This window comes from Chiroxiphia lanceolata, chromosome 17 (genome assembly GCF_009829145.1).
Source record: "Chiroxiphia lanceolata isolate bChiLan1 chromosome 17, bChiLan1.pri, whole genome shotgun sequence".
NCBI lineage: Eukaryota > Metazoa > Chordata > Aves > Passeriformes > Pipridae > Chiroxiphia > Chiroxiphia lanceolata.
The window spans coordinates 11,568,669-11,589,906 of NC_045653.1; the positions used below are offsets into that span (position 1 = coordinate 11,568,669).

The 21,238-nt window shown below is 40.4% G+C and overlaps 1 protein-coding gene across 7 annotated transcripts in view; it reads right to left on the minus strand.

Moving 5' to 3' along the window:
• Positions 1-21,238, minus strand: part of RTEL1 (regulator of telomere elongation helicase 1) — a 45,486-nt gene that overhangs the window by 9,736 nt on the left and 14,512 nt on the right. For 3 of the 7 annotated variants that reach the window (XM_032705104.1, XM_032705108.1, XM_032705103.1), the window contains exons 17-31: positions 18,245-18,377; positions 17,815-17,928; positions 16,316-16,356; positions 15,770-15,855; positions 14,881-14,958; positions 14,086-14,163; positions 12,731-12,874; positions 11,858-11,973; positions 10,770-10,893; positions 9,452-9,605; positions 7,746-7,900; positions 4,935-5,030; positions 3,593-3,803; positions 2,213-2,350; positions 1,423-1,542 (exon numbers count right to left, since the gene is read on the minus strand). In XM_032705104.1, coding sequence (XP_032560995.1) covers positions 1,423-1,542; positions 2,213-2,350; positions 3,593-3,803; positions 4,935-5,030; positions 7,746-7,900; positions 9,452-9,605; positions 10,770-10,893; positions 11,858-11,973; positions 12,731-12,874; positions 14,086-14,163; positions 14,881-14,958; positions 15,770-15,855; positions 16,316-16,356; positions 17,815-17,928; positions 18,245-18,377 — 1,788 coding nt within the window. The remainder of the gene's footprint in view (positions 1-1,422; positions 1,543-2,212; positions 2,351-3,592; positions 3,804-4,934; positions 5,031-7,745; positions 7,901-9,451; positions 9,606-10,769; positions 10,894-11,857; positions 11,974-12,730; positions 12,875-14,085; positions 14,164-14,880; positions 14,959-15,769; positions 15,856-16,315; positions 16,357-17,814; positions 17,929-18,244; positions 18,378-21,238) is intronic. The other 4 variants (XM_032705109.1, XM_032705105.1, XM_032705107.1 and 1 more) reach the window with 3 other exon arrangements.

A 21,238-nucleotide genomic window follows, 5' to 3' on the forward strand; every position in this document is an offset into this window, starting at 1 on the left:
GACAGATTATTCACCCCCTGACAATAGAAGGAGAAAAGGTGGGGTAGGGTGTTTTCCAACAGGAAAACATAATGTCAAAAAGACTATCTAATCTGAAATAACACTCAAGAGAGCACAAGAGCAATGCAGGAGGGCAGCAGAAGGTAGGAGTAGCTTGGAACATCCTGCTGAACTCCAAGTGGACTTTGTTCAAAATCTCAATCTTTAATTTCTGATATGTTTCAGAGGAAGTTCTGGTTTGCATATTACAGGCATGCAAATACAGATGAAGGATATGGTAAGAAACTGATTTAATTAACCTGCCTTAGCTTTTGGCATTTAGATCTTTAAAAGTTCTTTAGAGAAGGATAAAGATATTTAAGTTTCAAAACATGGGCTTCGTTCAATTTCCTGAAAAGGAAAAAACCTGGGTGTGAATTTTATAATCAGTATCCTAGAGCTTTCTGACACTTCCATGGGAATGTTTTCTACTTAAGAAGTAAGCAACAGAAACAACATATCCATTTATTGCTATTATTTTCTTAATTAATTTCAGTGGAAACAAGTTTCTGTGAAACCACTCTAATGGTTTCAGGACAAAATAATTACCAAATATTCTGTTTTATTCAAATATTCTTAAAATATTTGAATATTCTTAAAATACAAAACAAAAGGGAAAACGAATCAAAAGAACAACATGGCTTCACACAAGAAAAGCTTTTAAAGCCTTCCAGGAAACTGGTTTTTTTACTGTTTTTTTTTTTAAAGAAGGGATTAACCTTTGACTATTCTTTACCCTTCAAAGAAAGACTTCAAAGTTGTCCAACGATCCTACTCATTTCCTTGTGAGAAATACAAAAAATTCCCAGCTCTTCTCAGGAAGACCCGTAATCAAATAATAACTGAGCCTTTGAGTTCAAACATAAATAATGGGCAGAGTGAGATTAGAGGGATGCACACAAAGATTACGTTTGCTACTCTCTGTTTCTGCAGAAAAAACAGACTGTCCACAGGAGGAATGCACACATTACACCCAGAACAAAACAGAAACGGTTTCGTCTTCATACCTGGATTCAGACTGACGTAATCTAAAGCTACATCATTTAACTGGCTCTCTTTCACAGACCCTGGACAAACAGGAAGCCCAGCAGACTCGTGCTCAACTCACCCTTTTCCCAGCTCAGTCTCTCAGTGCAAAAGTCTGGCTTCAGCTGGTTTCTTTCATATCCACCTTGATTTAATTTATTGGCTTTTGTGCTTAGTTTTGTGCAATCCCTGCTGAAAATTCTGAATTACCATCACTTCTACCTACAGGGAGTGAGCCACTGTGCTGGGTGAGCACAAAGAACATTGGTTCCCACTAGGAGAACTGACAGTCAGTGGGGAAATGAGGCATAACGGGTCTTGCCTTGGGACTGTGTCTTTATTAAACATGAAGGGTACCTGCACTATTCAGTCCTGTTGCCAAGTGGAATCCTCCCTGGTTCAGGTGGAGTCCAGGGTTCAGCTGAGCACGTGAGGCCTTGGAGAATGCACTTTTCCGCTGACACCGTTTTCCTTCTGCTAAATAAAACCAGTCCATTAACAGTGAATTTAAGGAAGAATGAACAAAGAAAGGTGCATTTCATAGTATGTCATCCTATGCTGAAAACACCTGAACAACCCAGAGAAGCTGTGGCTGCCCTATCACTGCAAGTGTTCAAGGCCAGGTTGGACAGGGCTTGGAGCAACCTGGTCTAGTGGAAGGTGTCCCTGCCCATGGCTGGGGGGTGGATCTGCATGAGCTTTAAGGTCTCTTCCAACCCAAACCCTTCTGGGACTCCACACAGAGATACTTCTCTGATGATGAGCCAACACCCTGCTTTTTTTAGAACTTTATTGCTCCACGGTTTCGAAGATTTCACAAGCTTTGTGAGGACACTATCACTGCCTATTCACAATTCTGGTGGCACTACGTGGGCAGCAAAGAAGACAAACAAGTTTTTTAAATCCCCAGACTAGATTAATGATTTAAATAGTTCGGTAAAATCACCTTTTGAAATAAATTGGCATCATTACTAACTCTGCGGTAACTAATGCTCAGGGGAAGGCAAGACGATCATGAAGAGCAGAGACTTAGCTCAGCACTGATTAAATTAAATTGCCTTCCATCCTTGTATTTCTGTATTAGACACATCTTGCTCTAAGATTGGGTAATATCCTTCAAACAATACAACTGAAACCAGCTCCTCACCTGCTCTCTTGGCCAGGATCTTCCTCTCCTCCTGCAGGAGGCTGTGCTCAGGTTTGTAGCCACAGCCCACTCCAGTCAGGCTGCAGCAAGCTTCATCAAACTGCTTTTTATGCTGAGGTCGAACAAACTGGTAAAAGTCTTTCATTAGAGAGAGGGAAGAAGGAGGAAAAAAAGAAAAAAAAAGAAGAAGAAAAAAATAATCAATCCACAAATGCTACAGAAACCTACAACAGCAGGACTTCAAAGTTAGGCAATAAGAAGATAAAAAGGTGCAGCTAAATTAATGAAAATCTAAATGTCCTTATCTAATATTCATACAATAAGCACACTTATCAGTTACACAGAGGTCAGCTACCACGCAAATATTGAGCAAAATTATTATCAGTAGGTAAAAACTGTCATTTTTTCACTGTAAATATGAAGGAACACCTCCCAGTGAAACAGGACATGATGTGACTCAAACCATGAGGTCCAAGTATCTGCGAGGCTGATACTTTAAATAACTGATAGTTAATTTACACCTCACGTTACTTACTTACTACAGAGCGTTTGCCAACCAGAAGCCTAAACATCAAATCAGCTTTAGGTTTCAGGTGCCTGACACTCTTGAAAACTAGACTCAGACCTTGATTTGATTATCAAATATTTTCTTATCTATATAGATCATCAGCAAATTGGGAAACCAGTTGTGGTTACTATTAGTACTGAGTGCTCATACTGAGCTTCCCATTCCTTAACTTTAGACTTTACCTCACACATTTTACGAGATGCATAACTAAGCCTTCATTATTTCAGAAGATGAAAAAAGTCAGAGAAAACCCTGCCCATTTCTTCACAAGCTGAGAGAGAAATGAGAAGTCACACAGAAAACACTGTTAAACTAGAAGAAATGTTGATGGGAGTTCAGTTCTTGTCAGTGCAGTTGTTAAAAAGTCAGGAAAATACCAGCTAATCCAGTAACTATCCATGTTTGCCCAGACCCTTTGCTTTATACTTACCATTATTTAAATAGAAAATTTCTCTAGATATTCTGTCTATATTTACTGCTTCAACACTGAATCCTTATGAATGCATGTATCCAACTCACCCAGCCAAACTCTTGAACTTATAAATCACAGGGAATAAGCTACACTACTTTTAGACAAAGTCTCAAATAACACAAACTTCCACGGAATGTGAATTTCTTCAAGTCAAGATGCAAGCTAACATTGATAATTACACTGAGAAGATTTTCTGTGTGGTCTGGGGAGATAAAGTGATGAATGTTCAGGATGACCATCCTGACTGATTTGTACTTCAAATCTAAAATATCACCGAAATACCCAAGTTTACTTAAAAGACAAAAATACACCAGGGGTACACAAAATACACCAAATGTACCTCGTAACAAGACATGATTTTTCTCATCCTCTGTGAAGAGGGAGCTCATTTCAGATAACATGGTATGGAAGTCATTTGTCTTCTTGTACTGTTGCAGAGCCTTAGAGAAGAGCTCATAGTTCTGCTCGCTCAGGGTCTCCTTCACTGTGCTGATGTATGACGTGGCTCGGGCCTTCTTTGGCTCTGGCAGCTCAGCTTTCCTAAGGGCCTGCTGGGAGGGCAGGAAGGAATTTCAGTACAGAATGATTTCAGTTACTTTCACAGGAATTCAGGTAGAAACAGTATGTTTACAATTCTGACAGCACGTTGAACGTGCTGGTATCATGGAATCACAGAATCATCAGGGTCAGAAAAGATCTCTAAGATCATCAAGTCCAACGTCCACCCAGCACCACCACCATGTTCACCACGAAACTATGAATGCTTTCACCTAACAGGTTGTAGTTTTGGTAGTCACCCCTGTATCCATGTATTATTCACCTTCTCTGCTTCATGGAAATATTCCTAGAGAAGGCAGCCAATAATCATTGCACAATTATATTCTTAGGAGAAGGGTTGATAAAATGATATTTACTCCAAGCCTGGAGGCTGAGCTGACTCATCATGGCATCAGACACCAACAAACTGCAAACACAACCTTCTGCATGAACCTGTTCTCTTCCTTCTCCCCCTTCTCCTGGATATTATCGGCTTCAGGATCAGTTTCGTTTGCCAGGTGACTGACAGACTGACAGACAGGTAACATCCAGTTAGGACAGCACCTTGGACAACTACTTGCACACAGTCACCCAGGGAATTTTCCTGAATTTATAGTAACTCTTAAGCAATTAGCTGCCTAATGAGTTAACTGAGTTTGGAGACAGGGCAAAACTACAATGCACTACTGGGAAGTTAACACAAAATGATGACCCACCTCAGGGTGGGGTTGGATGTGACCCCTTACCCAAAACGGGTCAGTTAAACCATTTGAGGCTCTACCAGCAGCTGGACCAGCTGATCATTGTAGGTTCCTCCCAGCTGAAGTATTCCATTCGACTCAAAAAGATGAAACTACCCACCACACCTGGTCACTGGGAGAAGCTGTTCACAAAGCATTCAATGCCAGAAAACAATTCTTTTCACCTATTAGCTCTACTGGGACCTGTGCTTGATTTGGTCTGTGATGTCTGGATTTGGGAAAGATCATGAAATAGATTTCAGATGTGCACTGTTAAGTATTTACAATTTGGAGAAAAAACATGCTTGTTTTGGCATCAGTCATCTGTCTGCCTGGAAATTTCCATTTCAAATTAAAGCAATCTACAGGATCAAAGGGATGGCACCGACACAGGGAAACACATACTGTATTGCTGACTAGCTTTATTTTCTTCCTTCCTCCTTTCTGCTCATCTGTTAACTTCTTCTCATACTGAAGGGAAAGTGTAGACAGACGATGTGCCTGTGAAGACAAAAAGACAATAAGAAACATACAAAAAAAAATGCTTTTCAAAGCTATTGTCTTTTTAATTGAGATATTTCCAGCAGTAAAGCTTGTTAACTCAGTTTGAGACACCATTCAACAAAGTGAAACAAGTCAAACTAAATTATTGCAACAGAACGTGGGCACATATCTGTTTCCAGAAGGTAACAATTTACAGGACAAGTCAAAAAGAGAGATCAAACCAGAGGAAATTAAAGACAAAGCTGGTCTTGATTCCTGATCAAGCAAAACTGGACTCACAGCAGAACATTCCAGGGCAGTCTGGGAGTGTACACAGACCTGTGTGTAACCGATGGCTCAGATACCCTTCACTTTCCTGCCTGGAAATCCTGTTTTTGTGAAGAAAACCGCTTTTGGAATACTGAGAAGGGAAGCCTAAGCAATAGAAAATATCAGGCAGGTAGGATGAGACAGTAGCAGAAACACTTGTGGGTGAACAAGCTCTTCAGTAGCTCCCATTCCCAGTAACAAAGAATGGCTCTCAAGAAAGAGGACTGGAATTGCTTAAAAGCAGAGGCTCCAATATTAGATCAGTATCAACCACCTTCAAGGAACAGAAGAAGCTGCAGGACAGCCCCATACTGCCAGCTGGTCTCTACACACCTGCTGAGAAAGCAGGAATGTGGAATGAGTTACTTCTTTGCTCTTGCCCAATAAAAATTTCATGGCAAGTACGTGACTATCAGTTCATTTAAGTTCACTTGTGAGAGGAACCAGTGAAACATAAGAATATCCCTAAATTCCACTGTGACTTCCAAACATGGCTATTCAGATCACAAAGCTTCAGAGCCAAATTAAACTAACTGCACCTAAACACCATCACTAAAATAAACAACTCCTTTGGCCAATAATTTCAGATGAGTCAATTTGTGGAGTCTGTTGCTGTACTCAGAAATACAACCTTCAGTACACTCTTAATACTGCAAGGACACCTAATTCCAGACAAACCCGACCACGATTTAAGTGCACATTTAAATATATTTTATTTAAGCATCATGAAAGGGAATGAAGAATCGGAATATAAGCAGCAAGTCAAATATTTATGATACACGCAGTAAGTCAGAAAAATGATCAAAACCATCTTTTACTCCTGTGCTATGTAAAAGCACCACCTTGAACAGCAGGATCCAGCAGAAATAAGGCTTCCAAGACAAGTTTCCATGAGACATATCTCACAAGGAAATCTGATTATGGGGAACTGCCAAGTCATTATTTACATGGATTGAGAGACTATTTATTGCATTTTGATTTTTTGAGATGACAAAGATTTTTATTCTTTTTCACCGCAGGCAAATTCTTTCAGAATGACAGCAGCTAAATTTCCATTTTTTAGGGAACAAGGATGCAGTATAACCTTGATAAAATAAAAAATGGTAACACAGATACTATGCTGGACAGTGAAGAAATACAGGAAATCACACCAACCCCATCCTCAGTCCAAATCCAGCGCTAAGTAAATCAGCTCCAGGCTGACTCAGAGTGAAAGTTGGCTCCCTCAGAGGCCCTGCACGTCTCAGGGCTACACTCAGATCACCAATTTAGGAGCAGCACAGGATGACCCCAGAGTTCTGCACAAGCCTCAGAGAAGCAGTAATGCCAAACAGAGGAAGAGGACACCAGCTGAGGGACTGCCAAGCCATCAGGTCTATCAGCTCCAGGAAACGCTGAGCTCTGCCAAAAGCAGTGCAGCTGTGTTAGGAAGGCACTGTAGCTGAGTTACCAACTCCCTGGAAACGTGCCAGGCTTTCCAAAGAATAAGTTTTGGTGTCTGTGCCATGGCGGCTCATGGGTGGTGGAGCCCATTTCCCACTTGGCTGCACACAAGTTAAATATTTGCTATCCTTGGTTCATTCCCTCTGTTCTGTACACATCTCCATCTCCCTTAGGCCTCCTCAAATATTCCTCAGATACTCCTACACCTCCACATTTTCCTGCAGGCATTCTTCCCCTAAGCAAACTACTTGGGTATGCTGCAATAGGCATTCCTGGAGTCCATGTGCTAGTCTGCAAGCCAGCACCAAAATACTCCTCTGATGGCAGCCAGGTAAGGGAGCCACCCCTCCAACAACTGCAAACAGGGATTTTGGGAAAGCAGGAATACAGCCTAACCACTGATGCATTAAAAATACCAATCTAAGAGGAAAGAAAATGAACAGCACAGAAGCAGCTTTGTTGATCTTAATGCGATAGTGGATTCTTGATTTAGATAAAATATTCCACAAGTCTGCAATATTCATTCTCTGAGGCAAATCAAAGATTTTAATCTCAAAGAGCAATTTCTAATTCATAAACCCTCACCCACCCTTTTTTTAATTCAATATCTGGCCTCACACAAAGAGCTGACACAGATTCCATCCAAGACAAACTGTATTTAACAACCTCTCCTCTGAGAGCTCTTTGCTTCCCAGAGAGCATGGTTAACTTCCAGGAATCCACCTGGTCAGCAGCCTTGGAGCACAGTACAAGCACCTACCTGTTGATCATCTACTTGAATGTGGCAAGGAAACCCTTTGATTAAATTAATTATGAGAACTTGCACTTACCAGTGCTGATTATGGTGAGTTTTTTGAAAGACGGTTGAGCTGGAACTCTTAATGCTAAGCTAAACCCATTTTGCTTTAAAGCCTGTGATTTTTACTTATAAACAAGTATTCTGCACACCATTGCCACTACCTTTTCCTCTCCTGGCAAGTCAGGTTCCTCTTCTGCATCTTCACTGCTCTTCTCACTGCGCTCCAGGGCATCCAAGAGCCCAACACACCGTCTTCTGGGCGAGACAAATTCTTGTTCATATTCCACACACAGGCTGGATGTTCCCTCTCCATTTACTGGCATCAACAGCATAACACAGAAGACAAATTAACATTCCACATTATATCTCTTGCATTTTCTTTGACTGAGTGATACCTCCCAGTCTTGCGAAGCAATCCACAAAGACGTGTCGGTGGATTAAACAACCTTCCACATCTTGCAAACTTGCACTTTATCACTTCATAAGAAGACTGCTTTGATAAATCACGCCCAAAATTGCTCAAGCATTTGTTACCACAACCTGGTAGATTGCTTTCAAACTTTCCCTGAAGTGATGGTCCTATTTAACCTCAAAATAGCTTAGGATCAATGGGTAAAAGTCTTACTGCTTTAATTACTTCAGCTTTGTGGATTTCCCCAAAACTGGGTTTCTAAGAGATTTTGGTATGAAACATAATTTATTATTTTTAAAGAGAACAAGTTTTTTTAAAGCCTACAGTCCTCACAGTATCAGTACCTGTAAGACACTGTCACCAAGGTTGCAAGAATACATATTTCCACTAATCAGGATCCAGGTATATTTGGTTTTAAATATAAGGATTTAGAGCTGCAAGTAGGGTTAAATTAGTATCGCTTCGATACTTCTATAAGTCATTCTCTTAAAAAGTGTATTTCCACTACTTTGTGAAATTACTTCAACAGCCAGTTACTAAGAAAAGTCACCATTTTGAGAAGAATGGGAGCATATTGTGATATAAATTGAAAAGTCAGTACAAAAAACTCTAGACAAAACTATGATTACAGGCGATGCAAAGCAACTGAAAATTCCTTTCAAAACAGGCAATGCAGCTTCTTCCCTTCACCTCCAGTCCCACATTCCAGCCCATCCTTTGAGCTGGATCTACCAGTCAAGGGGATGGAAGGTAAATTGCTTCAGCAAAGCTCATCTGCTCACTCTGCAGTTGCACTTGAGATGGACTCAAATCAAAGGAAGGAGCAAAATTGCACAGCTGGGAATTGACGGGGGGAAAAAAGTGGCAGCCAAAGTAATCCCTTTCAACAACAACCAGCAGTCAACACTGGTTTAAATTTAATGTCAAATCACCCTCACACTTGCTCATAACTGGTTTGAAACCAGAGCTTTAAACACAAGTGCATTGTTCTGTTCCAAACCAGCAAGCAATCTAGAGTGCTGAAATATCTGACATGAGAAATGCTTTATCCTGCAGCATTAGCTAACCACAAAATTTAAAACACTGTTTTGTTCCAATGTCCTTTTTTTTTGTTTTCTTAGCCAGATTACTGAGTAAGAGTCGTTTATACAACAAGATGGAAGAAGAACATATTGAAGTCAGTGTTAGTAAGAAACTTCCAGTTCTCATTTTCAAAACTACCTGTGATATTACACCAAATTCCTGTTCTGTGAGGCCCCATCTGCTCTTTGCTCTGTAATTACAACTGCTTTCCTCCATTTTCTATTGCCTAACTATGTCCCTTCTGATCAGATGTTACCATCAGTCTTTGAACTCTCCTTGCTTTCTTTCCCATTTAATTTTCTAGTCTCTTGATCCCCCTTTTCTTGGTTCAGCTCAAAACAAAAAGATGTATCTGCGAGGACACAAACCTACCTTTCCTTTTCCTCTTCAAACTGGGGACATGGTCGTCCAAGTTTTTCGCTTTTTTGACGGAAGGGATCTGCTCAGATGAAGTAGATGGTGCTGAACTGCTGTCACTTAGGGAACCAGCGTGGCCAGGAGGGCACTGGGGCAAGGGTGGGGGCATCTGCAAGCAGTTTGCAAAGTGTTACAACAGGCAAAAGCCATTTTTCTACTCCGCTCCCTTTGCAACCAAAAATCTCAGCAACAACCCAAAGACATCTCCTTTTCCCCAAATAACCCTCGATAGCATGATTGTTAAACACTCTGGATTTATGGGCTTTTGAAGAAAAGGATCAAACAGCTTGGAAGTGACACAGATGAAGTGCAGTAAGCAGGCTCAGCACTAAGTGAGCTGGTACCAGAAAAAGGATCATGACCTTCTAAAGAACAACCACTTCCTAATGCAGCTTCTTCTGGCAAAGCACATCAGACTGGGGTTCTCATTTACCACAAAACTCTCACTGATGATAAGAAAAGATCAAGTCATTCAGTATCACCCATCTGTAACTTATTTGTCTGAACAACTTGTATTTGCCTAAAGTGTCTTCCAGGAACTCATCCAAGTCTGTATGTGAAATTTTAAGTGTTTATTTTAATCTTAACCTCCGTTTTGGGAACAAAGAATTCTCCATTCTGGCTTCCAGCCTGTTTCTTTCTGTAACTTCCTCCAGTCAATTAGGAAGTCTTTTTACAATATTACTTTTTGCATCAAGGAACTATTACAGACAATACTAGCTTCTTAATGCTAAGAGAGAAGCTGTATTAGTAAAGATGACCCAGTGATGAACTGCAATAACAACTGATAGTTTGTCTTACTCTTTATACCAGTCAGCTTCAATTTAAATGTGAGGGTATGACCAATTCTTCCACACACATGCCTTCTCCCTGAGGTGAAAAGCTTTTGGATGCCAACATCGGTTCCAGGATTTGCATAACACCCAATAGAGGCCATGTTTATTCAGGAGGAACTGGAAGAGGAAGTTATTTTTGTGATCTAACCTAATGAGTTGCCCAGCATAACAACAACATCCTGTCCCAGCTCACCCTTGGAGAAAGATGAGGCATATCTTCTTTCCTGTAAATCTTCCAATGCTTAGAAGTGACAAGTGATTCTGTGTTAAGTCCTGTGAGGAGTGACAAGCTGGACTCAATGATTATTATGGGTCCCTTCCAATCTGACATCATCTGTGATTCTCCAACACTTCTGACCTGGCTTAGGATTCCCAGTCTCCAACACTATTCAGGAAATCTGCTGTGTGTTTTGTGAGGTTTTTTTACAGACACTTACAGTTTCTTGAGCAACACGGAAGAAGAAGGAGACACTTCTGACTGCGTGGCCAAAGTTGTCATAAACACTCACATAAGGACGGACCCACGAGGGCAGTTTGCCTCTTACATCACCAGTTGTGAACCTGTGTACGATTGGAAAACAAGAGAATTATTTGCCAGGTTGGGCTGAATTAAATAAACAAACTCTAGATCAGTGTCTAAAGGGAAAAGGGAGGGGTAGCAAGACAACTGAAGTTTGAAACAGTGCAGTATATATAATGGGGTGATGTCTTCACTCAAGAAAAAAGGGCTTTGTTGATATCACATACCAGGCAATCAGGCAATTCCTATCTTTTGTCCACAAAATCTGTAACTGGGCAACATGAACAGTAGTACTGAACCCAGACTGCCCCCAGTCAAGCCTCAGCATTGATGCCTATCAAACTCTTATTACCTATAATATACCTATTATATTAATTAACATTTTATGAAAGGATATTAATGCAGTATAATATTACTATAGTATACTGATAAACACAGAATTGTTTCTCTAATATAATCTGTCCTCATTCCCATCCTCCTCAAAACAATGCAGTGCTGGTGACTGCCTTCTCAAGTGAAAGATGGAGAAAATGCAAACCCATAAACTATTACCATATAATGTCCAGAGGCATTAGGAACATGAATTCAGCAAACTGGTTCCTTTTCCATTAATACCATTAATCTCCTTCTGCAGCTCCAAGACTGTATAATTTGGGTGCAGAAGATAACAATCTGGTTACTTTCTTAAAGTGGTGCAATATTTATATAAATTGCTATGTTAAATAATTCAATTATTATGAACTGTAGCTTTCTCCAGACAGCAACATCAGCACATTTATATACAAAGTACCCACGCTGGGATATAAAGTTGTTGATGTTGCTGACGCCACATATCCCTGGAAGTGTCCAAGGCCAGCCTGGATGGGCCTTGGAGCAACTTGGTCTAATGGAAGGTGTCCCTGCCCATGGCAGCAGGTTGGAACGAGATGAGCTTTAAGATCCCTTCCAACCCAAACCATTCTGGGATTCTGTGGTGTTTGTTTGTGTTCTAGAGCCCAAGTTTACCTCTTGTCACACAGGAAGATGGCACCGTAGTCCTGGCGGTGCCGGATGACCCGGCCGATCGCCTGGTTGACAGCCCGGGACGCCTGCTGACTGTACCACTCACGCCCAGACAGGTACTGCAACAGGTGGGAGGAAGAATTCATATTATTTACCAGGTAAAATGTTTTCCCCGTGCTGTACAGTCACTATTTTTTTCTAAAGATATTTAAAAAAAAAAAAAAGAGGCATTCGACAAGAGGTATTGACAAATCTCGAAGAGCCAAAGAAAACCAAATACAGGTTGACTCAAATATCACACCTGAATTACAGAGCACAGAAAACTCCAGTAGCAACGTCCAGCTTGAGGGGCTATTTCATATAAGGTGCACTGACAGCCTTGGCAGTACAACAGGCTCACCATATTATTTAAGAATGACTGTGCTGCAGAACAAACTAAATTATAATGCCATTTTTGTGCCTGAAGTAATAATAAACCAAACCCAAACCAAACCACAAAAACCCCAACACACACTACCACACCCCCTAACCCACAATCCCCAAACTAGCCAGCACAGGCAATTCTTCCTGCTCATGCTCTCTCTGGATGAAATAAATCCCTCAGAGAGAGATGGGTAACACACATACAAAGATTTTTGACTTAAACTTTACTACACCCTTTTTTTGAGCCTATATTTGTTTGAGAATGTGCCACTGGAGACAGAATTTGAAAACAAGGTGACTACATTTGTGACAAACTCCCAAGGTTGTCTGATTTTTTCATATCCATGCTTCCATAGGGCTAGGAGAAAAAAATCCAAACCCCACAGGGACAAGAGGGAAAAACAATAACACAAACCTGCAAACAGCCACCAGGGAAAAGCTGCCCAGTCTTACCCGTGAACCTGCACCACTTCTCTTCATTTCATCCAGAAACTGCATCTTCAAAATGACTCTGGGCTCCTTACGAGGGGGAAATGGAAGCCCAGTAATGATGACTCCTCGTCCATTTATATCTGCAAAGTCCAAGCCTTCACTGGCCTGAAGAGACAGAATTTTCCATTATCAACAGGGTCTGAAGTGACATTTCAGAGCAATTCAGCAGTTGTTGGCCTTTTTTCTCCATTCAATTAATTCCCTGGCCAAGTGTAGTTTATGAATACATTATGAATAGCTTCAGCTACATTTTTTGCTTTTATTACCAAGACTTTAAACTTGTTTTTTTCTTCCAGCAGACCCTGACAAAGCATAGCTCAGCCAACACTGTTAATGCCTGTCTTATTCCCAGATAAGCACTACAGCTGTATTGAGAACATCTTAAATGTCAGTCAACACCTATGTTTAAACCATCCATACCCTGACTTGTTAACAAGACATGGTAAGAACACAACAAACCTTCTCTGACAGTAGAAATGAACAGAATCATTCCAAAGCAATAACAGAAACCTGCCAGAAATCTGCTCAGAATTCAGACTATAGTGCCATGTCCACCAGCTGTGCTGCTGACATCCCATCAAGTATTTGTCACTCACGTGCCCTGTACACGCTCACTGTGCTGGCAAATCACTTAACAAAATCAGAGAATCAAACAGACTGAAAAATAATTAGAGGAGAAAAAAAGTTGGTTTGTTTTGCAGCTGAATCAGTTCTCCAATCTCAGCTATGAGACTGGAGAGAGCTATGTCTTTTCTTCACTGATCCAAAAACCTCTTTGGAGACTGGGATCAAAGGTTCAAAACAAGTTGGGTCTTCTCTTGCTACACAGTAAGCAGCAGCAAAAAGGTTCTAAGAGTAATTTCTGATTTTGCAAATGTTTCTACTGATAAACATAAGTCAATTTATCAGCATTGGAAAACGTAAAGGAAAGGCCATCGAATGTGTCCAGAGAACATGAAGATAATGTGTTTTGAAGCTAAGGAATACTTTTGGTTTTCAGCAGTGCTGTTCTAACATGTTTAATTACAATTCTCCAAAACAATTCTCATCTAATGTGTTACGTTTTTGGTGAGCAGCCAACATGAAATATAAGTATGATGCTCATCCATTTTAAAGAAATCAAATATGTGTCCCTTTAATAGTAACAGCAATGAGGCAGATATAAACGTGACCTAATTTTGGAAAAGCTTCAGGGCACTTGGTTTTATCCCCACATATAATTACAGTCAAATAACAGAAATGTATTGAAATCCAGAGTGATGTTTTCTTCTGTCAACTCTATAATCTCATCTCAGATGAAACAAATTCCCAGTTACCTTCCCCCGACACACTGCCAAAAATGCAGCTCCATTGGACTTAGGACAGATGACTTTATCATAGTAGGCATCAATCACCTAAAGTATAAACAAGTTTAAGTAAGAGCAGGAAGGTTATTATCCTGTACTAACTAAATTTGACTTGTACACTATTATCTTGAACGTGATTAATTTGGCTTAGTACAATTGTGTTTGCTTTCAACTAATTGCAAATGTGAGGAGCCATTTTCTCAGCAAAACCTTTACACCACTGTGAAATCTAGAACACATCTGGGTAAGCATGAAAGATTAATGTCAGACACTTCTGATAAGGAGGTAAAACGTGGACTGTCTTGTGTTTCTGAAGATCCTTAAGTAAAATTGGCAAACCAGGAAAGCAACTCACAGATATTATTTACTCTAAGAAGCAAACAGAAGGGCTGTAAATAAACAGATGACACTGCACAATTCTTCAATGCTGAAAGCATGATGAGCTGGGAGGAAAAGTCCTGCAGAACATTAACAAATGCTGACTACTCAAGTGACAGCTTTCTAGCAGCTTGATTACTCAGCACATGTGTATTTTAGCTGCTGTTACATCACCGGATTTAAATGAAGGCTGTACCCTGCACAACCAGCCAAGAGAGGACAAGAAGGATGCACAGAAGAATTATACTTCAAAGAAGCCCTCAGAGTTTTAATTTCATCCTAGGATAAAAATTTGGGTGTTTCACACCTAAACACATCTTAGAGGAGGTATTTAAACATAAATACAGTTTCTGAAGATGATAGAGGTATGTAATGCAAATAATCAACCTCTGAAAAGCTTCCTTTGTTCCTGGGTTCCACAAACATTGGTTTCACTTCTTCTATTCTTTTAGCAAAATCATGCTCCTGTTAAACAGACAAGAAACAGATCAGAAATGTCACGTCAAAGTGAGCACATACCAGAAGTGCCCACGAGAACAGAAACACTCAGAAGTGGTCACTGCTTCCCCACCACAGCCTGTTTCACTCTTGCCAAACACAGCAAGAGATGGAAGTAGAAACAAGCAATCCCAACAGCACCAACAGTGACTCCTTGCAGTTGGTGCAGCTCAGATATTAGCCAGGTGGGTGAGTTCCAACACTCACCTCCCAGATCCCACAGCATGACAACTCTGCCCCTGCATCCACTTTCAAGAAGGAGCATTTAACTGTTCTAGCAAGTCTTACCAAGGACACTCAAGTTATGGGCATAGAATCCACAAAAGTTACAGCTGCAATGGTTACAATTAAAAGTGAAATGCTCATATTGGGATTTCCCCCCCCCCCAAGGGTTGAAACACTCAGAACAATTCTAATTTGGGAGGTTTAATAAAAAGAAGTCTGGTGAAATTAAATGAAGTGTGAGATCAGACAAGATTGTATATTAAGATTCTTTTGGGTTTGGTTTCTACACCACTGCACTCCAGCATACTGTGATCAAAATAAAAGAAGCCTGACTAGATTTTATAACTTAGTTATTAGCAAAGGATTTTTCATACAATCCCAAAAAGGCTTGGGTTGGAAAGGATCTTTAAGATCACCTTGAGTTCCAACCCCCTGCCACGAGCATGGAACCTTCCACTAAAAGGTTTTTAATTACCATGGTTAAATAGCATAACTACAAACTGTCAAGTGTGTGTAACCAAACCACCTAATAAAGGCAGAGCAATATACATACTCTCCAGTATTCCAGGCTCTTATCCATGACAGGATACGATGGAAAGAACACCAACAGCCCATGTGGTACAACTCGCACAATGTTACCTGCAATGAGAAAAACAAGTGTGTAGCTGAGGACTTTTTCATCCTGGGATGGAGAACCCAGACTGCAGAGGAAAACCAACAGAAACAAGACAAGAAATTGCACTGATTTCATGTGATCTTTAATTGCTCTGCAAATGGCCCTTGGCTGCATCACCTCTAATTTTCTAGTTTTCTGTCACCTTCTGACTGTGTTTAGGAATCACATTTTTGACCCAAACACAAACAATAAAAATTTACTCTTGACTTGGAAACATTAAGCCAGGGACTCAAACTCATTTTTGTGTGCTATCACAGCAGCCAGCTGCCTGAGCAAACAGAAGTACACGAAACCAAACAGCATTCAGGTCTGCACTGTGATCTTTTACCTTCCTCTTATTGTACCCTCTTTAGTATTGCTCTTTTTAGATTTCTAAAAACTGTGGTCATCAACTCATTTCTGAAATCCACACACTCCACTTACCAATTGTTTTTCCCAAAGAAGACAAATAATCCTCTGAAAACCTACAAAGAAGAAAAATCAAGTAACATCACTGTAGTTCCTTTTCTATGTTTTTCATACACATCTAAATATCATAATAATCTAAAACCTAAAACAGCATATCCAGACTCCCAATTGCTCTCCTTCCTGTGGCAGGTACCCATACCAAGGACAAAAATTAGTAATACCTTAACTACACTTTACTAATACTATGAAATATTCCTATTACTAAGCACAGAGGATCATCTAAACTTCAATACTTTCAAAATGCACAAATAGAAATGGGAAACCCTATGAGTTGTATGATTAATACTAACAACATAAAAGTGAGAGTTCTGCCAGAGAAGTCTACAATGCTGCCAAGCCTGCTAATGTTAAAACTATTTAAAATAATTGTTGATCAACTAGGTGTGGTTGCTACAGGGCAAAAAGCGTGAATTTGGTTACTGTGGTTATTATTTACTCATAGTAAATCCCTTCAGCTTCAACTGAAAAGCCCTGTTCTCCAATGAGCCATATTTATGTTCTTCCAGCCCTGTCTGAAAACTCACCTGTTCTCTCATGTCTTTAGGTTTCTTTTGCTGCCCTGTAGTTCTGTGTACTGCTTTCCCAGAAAAATTATACATGCAGGGAAAAAACCTAACATAGATATTTTTATAGACCTTCAAACACCAGTATCACCATACAGATGTTGCCAAAACACAGTGAACTCTGTGAATTCCCTTCTTCCAAAAAAAGCCTTGTTCTAGTCCTGGGGGGGGGGGGTGGAATCCTTTTTAAAAGACAATATCTTCAACAAAAATGAACTGAAATGGCACATTAAACTTCTGAAGATGACAAATGCAGCCTGAGGTTTTTTCGGACTACAGCTTCTCTGTAAAGATCCATTACAGATGCTGAGTCCCCTTCCAGTTCTGTGGAAATCTGGCCTTCTCTGCCAGCAGCAGAAGCACTGTCTGCTCTGAACAGCACAAAGACAGAGGCAGAATGATGGAAGACCAGAGAAAAGCAAGAAAAACTATGAATAAAAGCTTGACAAACATTTGGATATGTTTTCCTTAAGAAGGCAACACAGAACTGAAAGAGACTGGTTATGGTGAGAAGCTTTAAATATAAAAAATAGTTGTGGCAAACATGTTTCAGTCAATTAAGTCTTCAGCTAAGAAATTTAGGACGGGGTTCCCTGTCTGTGAGGGTGGACTGCTCTGTAAGAGACAGGGTTGTGGGTGGAGGTCCAAGCTGAGGTTGGCCAGGGCCACTAGGGACTATCAGTGCCTCGACATCTGACCCATTCCAGACCTAAAGTTCTAAATTCTAAATTTTCAGTAGTAGCAGTTAAAGGGTGTTGTTATTCAGCACAGTGTTTATCCAAGAAAAACACTACAGAGACCCCCTTACTTCACTAGCATCCTCCTGTAAGCAGAACCCGAAATGCCGGACCCCAAAATTTCAAAGTAGAATTCCACATGGAAGTTCATTACCTTCTTTCATAGGTAGAAGTAAGCAGAGCTCCATCAGGTCCTTTCGGAATGATCCCAACCCAGAGCTGGTGTTTATCGATAACATGAGGATTCTCCAAACAAACAGGAAAAGGGCTAAAGAAACACAAAAGGAAGATCCCAGTCATACTCATTGTATGATTCCCTACAGGTTACCAGTTCCAGAACCACAGACTGTTTTGGGTTGGAAGGGACCTCAAAGCTCATCTCGTTCCAAGCCCCTCCCATGGGCAGGGACACCTTCCACTATCCCAGGTTGCTCCAAGCTCCAACCTCGCCGCGGACACTTCCAGGGATGGGGCAGCCACAGCTTTTCTGGACAAACACTCAAAAACCCTGAGATAAAACCTAAAATCACGAGAGCAGATTTGCACTTTCAGGAGTGGCACTGTTCCCACATCTAGGTACTCACATCTGCATTTCCATTGTAAATGATGAGAGGGGGGAGAGAGTCCCACTTGTGAGGATAATTGTCCTGACTCCCTGTCGAACGAGCTCGTGCATGCTGTAGCCAGGGCTGAAACACCAATAGCTTAAAGTCTTTCCTGTATCAAACAAAGAGAAAACATTAGGAAGCAAGTCTATGTGGAAAAATTAGCATATGGCACATTGCACAGGAACTTCTGAAAGCAAAACGGGCAGCATTTGAAGGTAAAATTCTAGATCTGTGGTATGTTCTGCTTTGGTCCTTCCCAGATTTAATTACTATTCATTAAAAGGTCACTGCTCCCTCATAATATACTAATACAAGAAAATATCTCCAACCCTGCACTTGGGAAAAAGAACCCTTTCTCCATGAGGAATTTCCAATGGCTATAAACCTTCCATCTAAACTTTCCACTTTCCCCACAGGTGACTGCCAAACCTTTCAGCTCAAATCTTCTGTGGGATGTGGATATGGTATGACACTGGAAATCTGGCATACTATAAATTATCAACAGAAAGAATATAAAGAACCACAGATAAATTACAACAATCATTTATATCACTGCCCATCTTAGGAGTTGTACCACTGTTGGCCTTGCTGAAAACTTCGCACCAGCTTCTCAGAGACACAGGAACAGGGGAAGGAAACAAACATCTAGGTCAAGAACAAGAGCAGCCAAATAAAACATGAGTTTTTGTTTCTGATTCCATTCTGTATGATTAGTTTCAGTGGAAAAAAAAATAAATACCTATACATCCAAGTATCTGTGCATGTCTTTTAAATTTACACACTTCACTCCAAGCCTGTATTTCCAAAAAAAAAGCTGACGTTTTCAGGAAATCCCCATTAATATCTGTCCAGTGAGTCACTTACTGCTTAGAATTACAAGAGAACATCTATCCTTAGCTAAAGTTTTGCCCTTCCAACTCATTTGGGCAAACCCATACAGACAATGCCCAAATTCTAGAAAAATCACATTCCAAAATTCAGTGAGTTTTGTATCTCTCTAACTCACACTAAGAATTGGTGCAAATCAGCTTGGATCTGTATGTGGACAGGCCAAAAAGCATCCACAGACAAGAGCAAACTCAAATCAGGAGCCCAAGAAATTCCAGCATAAAAGCAAACTGGGCCAATATGGGATGGCCTGGAAGAAGACACCAACCCCTCACATTTCCCTCATCAGTGCTCAGCTGCAAACAAACTTCTCTAACCCAGCATGATGACTGCCAGACACCAGTTACCCAGTTCCTGGAGTGCTTGGGATTACAGTACAATTTTAGTCAGCTGTGCTGCAATTATGTCTTCAAATTTAACAATATTAAATCCATTTTAAAGGTCCCATTTGCCAGAAGGAAGTGTTGGGTGTCACACAAAGCAGATCCCTGCAGCAGCTCTTTCCATTCCTGGCTAAATCCAAGGAGAAATGGCTTGCTAATACTTTGCAACACGGTGATTTAGAGCAAACCAAGAGTAAGGGTGTTTTATCTTAATGTAAAACTCCAACAGTTCAATACTGGTGACATAAGGCAGCATCTGTGCAAAGATGGCTCGGGCAGGAATCTCATCAGCTATCCCAAGCTATGCCCCTTCTCCTCACCAATTGCAGTTTGTAGAGAATGATGCTTGAGTGGATAATTTCCACCAAATCATCGGAAAACAGCTATTCTTAAATGCTTAAACTATTTCTATACCATTAACTATACCATCACAGGAAACCAGAGGCTTGATCAGTCATGTCTGGCCCCTGCTAGCCTTGCACATAGCACAAGTCTCAACAAGCTCGGGTCTGTGGCACATGTACTTGTAAATACGGTTTTTATTTGAAAAGCAAATATATCAGAATGCATCTACTGAGTCACAGAATTCTCTGACTGCTTTGTATTTTTGTGTACAAATCCTCCAAATTATGCAATAAACTCAAAGTGTTTGTAGTAGCCTTTTCCTGAGCAGATCTTTAACTAAATCTACTTAGATTTATTCCTGTAACTTTAAACTCCAATTGAGCAACATCTCAGGAAAACATCTGCAGATAACCAAACAGTACTAAATTTGTGGAAACATTTAAGGGGATGTTACGTGTAAAACCATTAAATTTGTGGAAATTTATTCTTTGAAAACCATTACTTTTGTCCTTAAAATAAAAGGACTTCTGTGAAACACATACTTACATTATTGAGCACTTAACTAAGTTGATAGTTATGAGGCAAAGTATGTGCAAAGATCCTTGGAGAGCGTTCTGTTAAGAAAGCTTAGGTAAAGGGATCTGTATTTCTCTTCTCTAATCAGAAAACCTTTTGTTTTCCATCTAATTATTAAAAAAATATATTAAAAAATGAATGCTGAAGTTCAACAAAGCCAAGCTCGGTGCAGCTTTATAGGAGGCTTAGGATAAACTTTGATTCAGAAGCCAAGTTTCTTTTCTTCTAAATACGTTGTTTTGAAGCATGGCTATATTGAGGTTGTTCCAGATCCCAAGTTCTGCAGAGCATAAGGAACAAAACAGGTGGGAAGAGAGAGATAAGGAGAGGGAAGAAATCTCAACTGAACAAGGACTGAAAAGTATAGTTAAGGCTGAAACTATCAAGAACTGACAACATGCTCTGAAGAACTTAGGAAGTTGCTCAAAGTAGGTCTTCCCAGAGAAGGCAACAGTGCCCCAAGGCATGGCATTTTATGGCAAAGAATTCACATGATCTGACCAAGATCCCTGTTAAATCACCGCAGATTTCAGAATGAGCCAACCATTTGTAACACCTCCACAATGAGTCATTTCAACAGAGAACATTCATGGAGTTTACTCTTTTAATACCTTTGGCACACTTTTTCAGCATCGTAGCTATACATGAGTCTCCTTCTTGTAAAAACGTGGTTACAGGCCTTATTCAACACTAATTTTGTGTTTAGCACAGCAGCTATGCAGAGGAATACAGCTGGTATGAGGAGAACAGAACATGTCATAAACCTCAGAATCAATCC